Here is a 13238-nt window from a genome sequence, read left to right on the forward strand (position 1 = left end):
TTTGTCACAGATTACCTGCTGCGATAGTATTGTATCATCAAGCCATGTTTCTGTGAGAACAATAACATCGTGATCAAGCTCACTAGAAGCAATATAAACATCCTCAAGTTTAGTGCGTAGTCCATGAACGTTTTGGTAATATATGGTAAGGTCATTATTATGCCGGTTTATTGTTTGGCCATTGTTTACAATAGTGGTCTCTGCGTGCGTCGATACAATTGAATGTGGAACGAGAAGAAATGGTAGTTGAGTATAGCACTGAGTCGCGGAATATTTCACACCACAACATTCATTAGGTTGTTTAATTATAGTACCGGGTAGATCAAAGTTGTGTTCAGGCATTCTGGAGGTTGTTCGTCCGTGATTGGCATATCGGTAACAGGTGTGTAATTTGTTTGTGAAGGCATTACAAAGCTCGGCAGAGCTTTGGAGTTTTTTCGATCGACAAATTCCCGGATCGGAAGGCCACTTGGCCAGGTTGCTGGATTCAGTGCTTTAGTACGGAGCGATGCTGGTATTAGCACTTTGAATGATAAGAAGGTAACTGTAGATAGGTCAGTGTCCTTACGCCACAAACAATGGACCAAAACATCATCAGTGCCCAAAAAGTGCTTGACTGTTTTTTCGACTTTTTCTTTTGTGGTGTCAGTAGAGAGACGCGAAATGTATAGTGCCATTTTCGGAGCTTGAACGACAGCAGGAACAATGTTAAGTGCGTGTGTGGGTGAAACACTTGCATTAGTGCCAGTTATAATTGACGGTGGTTCGGGAATGTTGGTCAATTCCTTGTTGACTGATCTATTGTAGTGCTGTTTGTTGCTATTGTTGCTGTTGTTCAATCTTGATTGATCTTCTGGTGTTTGTGTTTTGGTTACATTAGAAAATAGCCTTTTCGCATGGATCACTCGCCTCATTTTAGAAGGCTGGCTACTAAGCGGTGTTGCTGAGTGAGCTTGATTAACAAGAGTAAATCCGGAGCGAATCTCTTTTATGAGTGGTTCAAGTGCTGTTTTAAAGCAATCAGAAGCAGCCATTAATGCCGTTTGCAAGCCCATTTGTACTGCCGCATCTCTCCGCGGTGTTGTTCCGTAATTGATTTAGCTATATGCGATGAAAAATCTACACATATAAATAGTAACGAAACTGAGAATGATCCGCCAACTTACTCAGTAACTGATATAGCTCTTTGGCCTTCCAATTTTGGTGATGAATTCATTGAGTACGTCATTCAAAATAAACCCAAAAATGTTGGAGATATAAATCAATCAAAAATACTGTACCATGATAAGGATGGTACATACAATAGAAGTTTAACACTCGATCATTTTCAAAGGAAAAAATCCAATGGCAATCTCGAAGAAAGAACTTGGCTGATTTATTCTGCAACCACCAACAGCGTGTATTGTTATCCCTGTAAACTTTTTTCGAAATCCGGTTCTAAACTAAAAACAGGTTATAACAATTGGAGGTCGGTTACAAATGTTTTATCAGAACACGAAAGCTCAAAGGACCATTTTTTATCAATGTGCAGTTTGTATCGAAGAACAACAAAACTAGAAAGAATAGATTTAAACATTGTGCAGGAACGTACTAAGGAAGAAGGATATTGGAGGGAGGTTTTAAAAAGAATAGTTTCAACTGTAAAATTGCTAAGTCGCTTAGGACTAGGCTTTAGGGGGCACGACGAAGGAAAAAATTCTAGCAGAAAAGGAAATTACATAACATGCTTGGAATATTTAAGTGAGTACGATGAATTCCTGAAACATCATTTAGAAAAGTTTGGTAGCCAAGGAAGTGGAAATGTTAATTATCTCTCACATAAAATTTGTGATGAATTCCTGGAAATACTTGGAAATTTTGTTAGGGATGAAATAGTTAAAGAGATTCATTCGGCTATGTATTTCAGCATTATTGTTGATTCCACTCCTGACGTATCTCACATCGATCAAATAACCTTCGTTGTCAGATATGTCTTAGGTTCAGGAAACATTAAAGAACGCTTTCTAGGGTTTATACCAACTCACAAGCATGATTCGTCACATTTGGAGCAAGAGGTCATACAATTTTTAAACAACTTAAACCTTAATGTGCAAAATTGTCGGGGCCAATCTTACGACAATGCCTCAAATATGGCTGGCAGGTATACAGGCTTACAAGCGCGAATAAAACAACACTGCTCTAGTGCAGTTTTCGTACCATGTGCAAACCATTCTTTGAATCTGGTCGGTAATTTCGCTGCCGAAAATTGTAGTGCTGCTGTGCACTATTTTATATTCTTACAAAAATTATACACTTTTTTTTCATCCTCGACAAATCGTTGCACTGTTCGGACAAAAAAATTAAAATCACAAGACCATCAAAGGCCAATATTTTTAAAAAGATTAGTTGATACTAGATGGTCTGCCTGGGCTGATGCAGTGTATGCAATCAAAACCGGATATAAAAGTATTAAAGAAGCTCTAAATGAAATACTTACGACCCCAGACGAAAAAAAATCTACAATACAAGAAGCCCTAGGATGACTAGGATCGATTTTTTTTCTACTCACTATTATATGGAATAGCATCTTACAGAGAATTAATGCCACAAGCAAATCATTACAATCTATTGATAACGAAATAATGAAAGGAGCAGCTCTTTTGCGATCCCTTCAACAATATATTTCAAACTATAGGAATAACTTTGAAAGTATTGAAGAAGAGGCTAGACAAATGTCAGGTATGTTATTTAATGAAAACTGCGGACAGGTTCGAAAAAGACGGAGAAAAATGTTTGCCGATGATTCGAATGAAAAGGATTACGAATTTACAGCAAGAGAAGAATTTAAGGTCAATGTTTTTTTTTTGTTATTTGTGATAACATCATACAACAAATAACAAAAAGAGCTGAAAAGTATGAAGAGATTTTGGAACCATTCAACATTTTTTATTATTGGAACAAGACACAAATAGAAAAAAAAGAATGTATCGAAAAACTTAAACTATTATATTCGTATGACTTCAATACTTGCGTCTTAGAAGAGGAGCTGAATCACTTCGTAATATTTTTAAAAGAAAATCGTAGCAGTGAGAAAGAAACAAAAGATCAACATCAAGACTCAAATGATAATCTTGATATTATGAATTTGTATCGTATATCCAAGGAAATGTCCTGTACATTTCCCAATATAGAAACAATTTTGAAAATTTTGTTGACAGTTCCAATATCTAATGCTTCAGGTGAAAGATCGTTTTCGGTTCTGAAACGTATAAAAAATTATTTGCGCAATTCAACAGGAGAAACAAAATTAAATAATTTGGCAATATTGTACATTGAGCAAGAATTTTTGGACAAAATCGATACATCTTCAATAATTGATGAATTTGCTAGAAAAAAGTCTAGAAAAAAAATTATTTGAATTAAGTAGGTCCTAAAAATATGTCGAAAAATCTTAATAAGCTATAAAACCGCAAAGAACTAAAAAAGAACTAACGTTAAATACATGGCTTGTGGAATCTATTTGAACAATACAAAAATAGTTGTCTGTAACATTATTTTTAATGAAATTCAATGAAATTTATTTAAACTTTAAGCATTAATGTACAATACAATCTGAACATAAATTGGAACTAAATAACCGAATATGATTAACTTCATCAAATTGTTAGAAAAAAAACATTATGTTTATAATAATGGAATTTAATAGGGGCCCCGTTCATTTTTCCGCTTAGGGCCCCTACAGGTGTAAATCCGCCACTGACAGGAAACAAACATTAATAACGAAATTGAACAAAAAGAAACAGAACAACTACAAACAATTGAAAATCAGAACAACAATACAAACTTAAGTGAAAATGAAATATATTTCAGTGACACAGAAGTACAAAATCTAGAAATTGGTGAGCATGATATATCCCCACAAAAACAATACAATGAACACATATAAATACTCATATGGATAATTTAAAAATAATCCAAACTAACATACAAAACCTGAGAAGAAACAGAGAAGAACTAAACCATATACTACATGAGGAAAAGTTTCACGTAGCATGTCTACAAGAAACTTGGCTTTAAAAAGATAAAAAAATTACTATAACAAGACACAATATAATACGATCAGACAGGGATGACGGATATGGTGGGAGTTGCATCCTAGTCAAAAAACAAATTAAATACAAAATAACAAAATAAGTCTAACAGACGAAACAGACGGAATTCAAACAACAGCCATACTACTACATGAAGGAAACTTAGTTATGGTCTGAATTTACATAGCACCTCTGACCACTAAACAAATAATTCAACATACAATAACAAAAATAATACACAAAACTAGAAGCTATAAAAAATCATAATCACTGGAGACTTTAATGCACACCACACTTTTTGGGGAGACGATAAATTCGAAACAGATAATTAAAATCTTATAATTCTAAAAAATAATACTTACACTTGCACTCCCACCGACCACAACAAACGACAAACAGCAATAGTTTTGACTTTCATTTCAAAAGACATCTACCCAACCACTAAAAAATAAATACAGTAGAACGTCGATTATCCGGGCAGCTCGGGACCGGACGGTTGCCGGTTAATCGATTTGCACGGATAATGGTCCAAAAAATGTCATTTTCATATAAAAATTATTATATTACTATTTTTGTATTAGTTTTATGATTAATCCAACTTGAATAAATCGATTAATCGTTATTAAAATATTATTTTAATCAATAACTACAGGTTTACCAACTGTTCATGAACAAAAATGAATTTCGAAAATAACTTTAGACACCTCAGAGCTACACAAAAATCTGGTTGCCCACTTGACTATCGCTGCAAATGTTCGCTGTACGTATAAACAGCTGCCACATTCATGCGCACGGTTAAGCCGCCCGCCGGTTAATCCGCCCCGGATAATCGACGTTCTACTGTATTGGAAAAACATATCGGAGCAACCACAAAATAATAAGAATAGAAATAATAAGAAATAATACAAAAACAAAAAACTGGACCTATCAACAATACTATAATCAATATTAACAAAGTAATAGAAAACATCAAAACTTTGAAAGGAAAAGATGTTAAAAACATAAAACAACTCACACAAAATATCAACAAAATAATATCAAACAGCAAACAAAAAATTGAATTTCGTTTAAAATCATGGTGGAACAATACACTAAGACAGGCGCTACAGGATAGAAATGAAGCCAGAAAAAATTTTAATACCACTAGAAATATTACACACGCAATCGATTTAAGAAAAAATAGCAATACTCAAAGTAAAAATCAAACGAGCCAAAATAAAACAAACAGAAAAAACATAGCAACATTAACTCAAACTCAAATACTAAAGAACTATGGGATTTACTGGGAAGAATAAGCAACAAAATTCTAAATAAGGAATCAAACTTGATACACAATGAAGAAAAACAAGCAAAAATATTTATGAACCTTAATTTTACTAAAAACGAAAAATCCAAATTTAGACTACATATAGATGTGAAGTAGGGAAAAGAGATAGCGATATCGTGGCGAGCGCCGAGTGAGCGAAGGAGGGAATTTAAGCGGCGCGTGCTGCTGGGTCGAGAGGTCAGTTGAACGCGAAATGTCGAAGGTGAAGGACGTGCGAATTGGAGAATAAATAAAGTGAACTAAACGAAAGCCACCCATCTTCTTCTTTTGATGTTTAACTGAATTCTCACATGGGGGATCAACCGGGATACTTTTTTCCCAAACGAGTGAGGCTTTTGCGATGAAAGCAATCGGTGCGATATTGTGTGATGTTTCGTGAGGCTATTTTATGATTAAATAGCAAAAAACTGTGAGGCTTTTTTATAAGCAAATAGTGAGACGTTTTGTGAAAGAGAAGAACAGTGAGGCTTATGTAGCAACGCGTGCGGATCAGTGAGGCTTTCGTAGCAATCCGTGCGAATCAGTGAGGCTTGTGAAGCAATTAGTGAGGCTTTATTTTTAGCAACCAGTGAGAATCCGTGAGTGATAGCGAGGCTTTTCGAAGCACACCGAGTGAAGAAATTAAGCGAGGCTTCACAGCAATCTGTGTGTGAAAATTCTGTGTGAATTTTACGGGTCAACTAGAGTGACATTTTGTGCGTGAGTGTGGGAAGTCGCGAATTGCCTGGTAGTGTGTGTCGGCTTTGTGAGTGAAAGTACCGCGAGAGAGAGAGAGATAGAATGGCAACGGTCAAGGAGCTTTGTGAAGATTTCACGAGGATTGGGTTGGTGCGCGAGTGTGAGAGGCTTGGCCTAGAAACCAGTGGAGGAAAAGTGGAAATCGCGAATCGAATTGTGAAATACCGAGCGACGGTTGCGTCAGGGGACTACGCCGGTCCGTCCGGGAGTGGACACAGAGCAGAACCATCTAACGCCACAGACGACGTCGAACACTACGCGGGTAACAAACCGTACGAGAGCTGCGATGATGATTCCGAGGAAAAAGCGGATCTGGATCTTCCGGAAGAAGAACAAGGTGATAGCTTTGTTGTCGAGGATGACGATGAAACGGAAGAAGACCCTTTTCAAACTGCTGTGCGAATTTCGACGCCTAAACAACCGCAACGCGTTTACGCATTTCGAGATGTGGAAGATAGCATTGAGACGTTTGGAGCAGAGGATGGGCACGATGTGCGTATTTGGCTGGCACACCTCGATTCCGTATCAAAGTCAGCAGGATGGAATGACGAACAAAAGCTAATCATGTTACGTAAAAAGATGACGGGAATCGCAAGAAAGTTCGTGTCGTCTTTGCGTAATGTGCAAACTTATGCGATATTGAAAAAAGAGCTGATCGCGGAATTTGCTCCATTTGTGAGGTCGAGTGATGTGCATCGGATTCTCGCGAATCGGAAGAAGGAAACGGCCGAGACGATGCGAGAGTACGTTTACGAAATGCAACGAATTGCTGCCCAAATCGATTTGGACGAACCAAGCTTGTGTGAGTACATCGTTAACGGTGTGACCGACGATGATTTTTTCAAATCATTGCTGTACGAGGCGCAAACAATTCGAGTATTAAAAGAAAAGTTGCTCAACTTTGAAAAAGTGCGCATGGCTCGAAAGAAGAAAACGACGGATAAAGAAGAAAACAAACGAGTTTTGTCATCCAGTAGCCGCGTTGACAAACGGGCGGAGCAGCGATGCTACAATTGCGGAAACAAAGGACACCAAGCTCGCGCGTGCGCGCAGACACAGGGTGGTCCGAAATGTTTCTCGTGTCGTGAGTACGGTCATAAGGCGAGCGAGTGTGCGCGGAACAAAAGCGTCGTTCCTGCGAAAATCAACGTGACGGAAGAATCAGTGGGAATGGTTGATGTCATGTTGAACAAAACATCGGTCAAGGCATTGTTTGACAGTGGAAGCAACCAAAACTTGGTGACAATAGGTTGTTACAAAAGAATCGAGGGATCACCGCTGATCGATACTTCGATGTGGTTCCAGGGCTTTGGTGGCATGAGAACAAAAGCGATCGGCATGTTCACGGTGGACGTTACGGTGGATGACAACGTTTTTAGTGGTGTGCGATTTTTTGTGGTGCCAAATGAGAGCATGTCTTACGATGCAGTATTGGGCAGAGATTCCTTGAACTATTTTGAAGTTACGATGACAACGGCGGGTGTCAAAGTCAGGCCATATGGTTCAACGGATGAAATGTTTTCTATTGTGTGTGACAATGAAGACAATTTGGATGTGTCTCCTCGATTTTCGGAAAGAGTAAAGGCGGTTATTTCGGGGTACAAACCTGCGGTAAACGTTAATAGTTGTGTTGAGACGAAAATTATTTTGCATGACGAGACGCCTGTGCGTTCGTCGCCAAGGCGTTTTGCTCCGGGTGAAAAGGCGGTGCTGGAGAAAACAATTGACGAGTGGTTAGCCGCAGGAATAATTCGAGAAAGTGAGAGTGATTTTGCGAGTCCGGTAACGTTAGCGAGAAAAAAGGACGGTTCCTTACGCGTTTGTGTTGATTATCGCGAACTTAATCGAAAAATGGATAAGGATTGTTTTCCCATGAGGAACATAGAAGATCAAATCGATCGCTTGAAGTCAGCCAGAGTTTTTACCACACTTGACTTGAAAAATTCGTTTTTTCATGTTCCTGTGGAAAAGTCGAGCCAGCGGTACACAGGCTTTGTTACCCACACAGGCCAGTACGAGTTTCTTAGAACGCCTTTCGGGTTGGTCAATAGTCCAGCGAGTTTCAGCCGGTTTGTAGCGGATGTGTTTCGGGCATTTATCAAGAGTGAGCGTGTGTTGGTGTATGTGGATGATTTAATCATTCCTTCATTAGATGAGGAAAGTAATTTTCAAACGTTGAAGGAATTGTTAAATGTTGCGAGTGAGAACGGTGTGCAGTTCAATTGGAAAAAATCGCAATTTTTAAAGGATGAAGTGGGGTATCTCGGGTATGTGATTCGCGGCGGGTGTTATCGCATAGCGCCGAGTAAGTTGCGATCGGTTCAGCTTTTTCCGGAACCGAAAGATGTGAAGCAGCTGCAAAGATTTTTGGGACTTACGAGTTACTTCCGAAAATTTATTGCTGGTTACGCGACAATTTCGAAGCCTTTGACAAGTTTGCTTCAGAAAGGTGTTGAGTTTGTGTTTGGTGAAGAGGAGCGTTCGAGTTTTGACGAGTTGAAACGGTGTTTGGTGACCGATCCGGTGTTAAAGATCTACGACGAAAGTGCCGAAACCGAGCTCCATACGGACGCGTCAAAGTACGGTTATGGTGCTGCGCTTATGCAGAAGAGTGACGATGACAAGTTTCATCCTGTTGCCTTCATGAGTCAACAAACATCAAATGCGGAGAAGAATTATAGTGCGTATCATTTGGAAGTGCTAGCGGTGGTTCGCGCTGTTGAGAAGTTTCGTGTGTATCTCTTAGGCATCAAGTTTAAGATCGTTACAGATTGTGCAGCGTTTGGGCATACTTTAAAATCCAAAGAACTGTCGGCAAGAATCGCGAGATGGGCTTTGATGCTCGAAGAGTATGAATATGAAGTGGTGCATAGGCCAGGTTCATCGATGAAGCATGTGGATGCGTTGAGCAGGGCACCGGTGATGATTGTGAAAAGCGACCCTATGATAGAAGCGATCAGAAAAATGCAACAAAGTGACGAGCGTGCAAAGGCAATTATTGAATTGTTAAAAACGCAATCTTTTGAAGATTTTGTCATGTGCGATGGGCTGCTGATGAAAGTAGTGAAAGGTAGGGAAGTGATTGTGGTACCATCGGGGATGCAAAGCGATTTGATACGTAGGATACACGAAAAGGGTCACTTAGGAGCTCGTAAGATCGAGGGTATTATCGAACAGGAGTTTTACATTCCAAACGCGAGTGAGAAAATAAAAGAAACGATTGAGTGTTGTGTGAAATGTATCCTCGCAGAGCGTAAAAGGGGAAAAGTTGACGGTTTATTATACCCAATCGCAAAAGGTGACGTTCCGTTAGACACGTATCACGTAGACCATTTGGGTCCAATGAACATTACAGAGAAAAGGTATAAATATTTGTTTGTAGTAGTTGATGCGTTTAGTAAGTTAACTTGGATATATCCTACAAAAGCGACGAATTCATTTGAAGTAATTCAGCGATTAACGACACAGAGCGAGGTATTTGGTAATCCACGGCGTATTATAAGCGATAAAGAGGCTGCGTTTACGTCAAACGATTTTAAGCGGTACTGTGAGGATCAGGATATCGAGCGTGTGGAAGTTACGACAGGTGTTCCGCGCGGGAACGGGCAGGTAGAGAGGGTAAATCAAGTGATTATTGCTATGTTGCGAAAGATGAGTGTAAACGATCCCGCAAAGTGGTATAAGCACGTTGCCAATATTCAGCGGTGGATTAATTCTAGCCCACATCAGAGCATCGGTGTTACCCCTTTTGAAGCGATGTTTGGGGTACCGATGAGACACGAAGGAGATTTACGACTAGGTGATGGAAGAAATTCGAGTGGCCCAGCATCACGATCAACGAGAGCAGACTCGAGCTGGTGCCAGGGTTTCTATCGAGAAAGCCCAAGAAGAACAACGAAGATCGTACGACTTACGAGCGCGGTCGGCTACAACTTACCGCGAAGGCGACCTGGAGGTGATTAAGCGGACGCAGTTCGGGCCTGGAAGGAAGTACGCGGCTGAGTACCTTGGACCATATAAGGTAACCAGTGTTCGTCCTCATGATCGCTATGACGTGGAAAAGATCAATGGCGAAGGGCCAAAAGTGACGTCGACGGCTTCGTCACATATGAAACCCTATCGGTTTTAATGTAGTGGGGATCCTTCGGGGCGAAAGGATCGGTCGAGGAAAGGCCGTGTGAAGTAGGGAAAAGAGATAGCGATATCGTGGCGAGCGCCGAGTGAGCGAAGGAGGGAATTTAAGCGGCGCGCGCTGCTGGGTCGAGAGGTCAGTTGAACGCGAAATGTCGAAGGTGAAGGACGTGCGAATTGGAGAATAAATAAAGTGAACTAAACGAAAGCCACCCATCTTCTTCTTTTGATGTTTAACTGAATTCTCACATAGATCCAACCTTTCCCATGGATAATGAACTAATCAATAAAGATTTGTGGGAAAAAAATCTTAAACAGAAAAAAATACGGCACCCGGAAACGACAAAATTCCATACCAAATGCTGAAACAAATAAATGATGAAACACTAGAGAAAATAATACAAGATGGAAATAACATGTGGGAAAAAGGGAAAATAAGCAAAGATTTAAAATCAATTAGAATAATAGCAATACCTAAACCGAATGAAGATGTGAACAACCCCAATAACTACAGATCACCCAAGTGCCACAAATCCACTAAACGAACACTAAACGGCTTCTAAACGACTCAAGTTCTCTACCTAAACGGAATATAGAAAGACTTCGTTTAGCAGACAGCAAACGACTCGATACGCGTACGATTACTACGATACGGTTGTTTAAATACTAAACTCCAACGGGAACCACCACTGCACTGAAGCAAGTAAGATTAGAGTAATGGTCGTTGGTGTTGATACCCACGTATCTGACCACACGACCATTCATATAGATTTTTGCTCAGAAAGTTAGAAGGCTATATAGGTAAGATGAAACTTGTCGAAACACATTGCAAGAAAAGGATAGCAATATAATGATGAGTTGTAATATACCATCTATTGATCAAACCAATGAAGCTGTGGAGCTTTCTTTTTTTTCTATGGATTATCAATTTTACAGTCGTTTAAGCTTAATCTGTGGTGCTTGGGTAATATCCAAATCGTGTAACGAGTTTTAATATCTGGTCATGTAAATCGATGAGGTTCGAAACCGTCAACGGCGAAACGGTCACCGGTTTTGAACAGCATCTTTCGAATGCGTTTCGAAAGATTGCGCTTGCGTTCCGAAACGCACTTTGACCCGATAACCTCGTGTCCCCACGTCAGGTTATCGATACGTCATGTGGGAGCGTGCATGAGAGAGAATTTTGTGCGTAAATTCTCTCTCAGCATCCTGGGGAATCGGCTATCGTGGGCTTCGTGCGATCGATCAGCGGATCGATCGAGCATTCGTATACGTGTAGTTGAGTGGAATAAATGGTATTATTATAACGTTTTCAAGACATTCTACGTCCTAGTGTTTTTTATCCTGTTTTTGTTGACCCCGACGTGATTTTGCTACGTGAAAAAGGTGAAATAATAGTGAGTTGTGCTACGTGCTAGTGAAAAGAAGGCAATATGCCGACGGAGGATCAAACAGCAGACGAAAACCAGCGGATCAAGTTGGAAGCGACTCGCCAACTGACAGGCCTAGAAAGTGCGCTGCAAAACATTTTATCGCAAGTGCGCGAAGGTAGATTGAGCCAGCAAATGGCTAAGAGTAAGGATGAGATCGCAGCGTTATTGTGGAGCGAAGGCAACAAAGTGCTGTTGCAGCTGGAAGCAATATCGGGTCCGCAACCGCGACGCGATACGTTCGTTGAGGCCTACGCGCAAGTGAAAACCGAACTGAGGAAAGTGTATGCGGTGGAAGTGCCGCCTACTCCGCAGTTAGATGTAACACTTGCATCAACCCCTTCCCGCTCCGATCACCTTCCGCGTATCGAACTTCCGAAGTTTAACGGTGATCCTTCGGAATGGCCAGCGTTCGCGGGACGGTTCGAAAAGCGGATTGTCGGTTTGACAGGTGATGCGGAGCGGTACGCGTTCCTTATAAAGTGTTTCGATCGGTGCGATATTGCGCGGAACAGTTGCGAAGCCTTCGAAAACGCTGGCATGCCCTTCGAAAGGGCATGGAGTAAGTTGGAGGAAAGGTTCTACGAGAAACGGGTAGCTTTCCTCAGCCACTTTAACTATCTCAGAGACCTTCCAAAAATGACTGTGGCGTCTTCCAACGGGCTTATGCGGATAATAGATGTGGTCGAAACATCAACCTCCGCAGCGAAGCAAATTGCAGGCGCAAGCGGACGGCCTAGCGTGGTGGAGGATGGAATGCTGGTGAGCCTGGTTATGTCCAAGCTAGACGATGAAACCATAACCAGAATATCCCGTAGGCTGGACGTCCACACCATTCCGACGTGGAAGGAACTGCGCGACGAGCTCGATAGGTTGTCGAGTTCGCTCTACTATGAGCCGCGGAAAAGCGCCGCGTCCCGTCCTGACCGCGCTTCTACTAGTAGCAAGCACCCAATACGTGCGGCATTCGTAGCCACGGTGGATACAGTAAGTACCAGTCAGACGTCAACCCCGCAAACCCAGCGAACTAGATACAGCTCGGTGGATCACCAGCCAGGCACGCGACGCTGCTATGCGTGCGACAAGCCGGGCCACACGGGCCCGCTGTGTCCAGAACTGCAGGTTCGGTCGGAATGTGAACGCATCAACTACGTGATGAGCAAAGGCAAGTGCGTGAATTGCGTTTCTAGCCAGCACCCCGCTTCGCAGTGCCCCAGCAACAAAAGATGCCAAGTGTGTAGACAAAAGCATCATACTCTTTTGCACGTGAAATCTTCCGAAGCTGCGAAGTGACAATCACATTCCGTTTCGCCTCCACGTGGTGTCCGGCGTCCCTGCTCCGTGCTTCCGTCGCCGCGTTCCTGCTCCGTGCCGCCATCCACAAGCACTAGTGCCGTGCTTTCAGCGATGGCCGATCCACGTGGTGTCCGGCGTTCCTGCTCCGTGCTTCCGTCGCCGCGTTCCCGCTCCGTGCCGCCATCCACAAGCACTAGTGCCGTGCTTTCAGCGATGGCCGATCCACGTGGTATCCGGCGTTCCTGC

The 13238-nt window shown here is 41.5% G+C and overlaps 1 protein-coding gene across 1 annotated transcript in view; it reads left to right on the forward strand.

Moving 5' to 3' along the window:
- Window positions 1–13016, forward strand: part of LOC133392901 (uncharacterized) — a 590816-nt gene extending 577800 nt beyond the window's left edge. Inside the window, exon 2 of the mRNA XM_061655407.1 lies at window positions 11068–13016. Within this exon, the coding sequence (XP_061511391.1) occupies window positions 11700–12989 (1290 nt within the window). The 5' untranslated portion in view covers window positions 11068–11699 and the 3' untranslated portion in view covers window positions 12990–13016. The remainder of the gene's footprint in view (window positions 1–11067) is intronic.
- The last annotated feature ends 222 nt before the right edge of the window (window positions 13017–13238 follow it).

This window comes from Anopheles gambiae, chromosome 3, assembly GCF_943734735.2.
Source record: "Anopheles gambiae chromosome 3, idAnoGambNW_F1_1, whole genome shotgun sequence".
Lineage (NCBI taxonomy): Eukaryota > Metazoa > Arthropoda > Insecta > Diptera > Culicidae > Anopheles > Anopheles gambiae.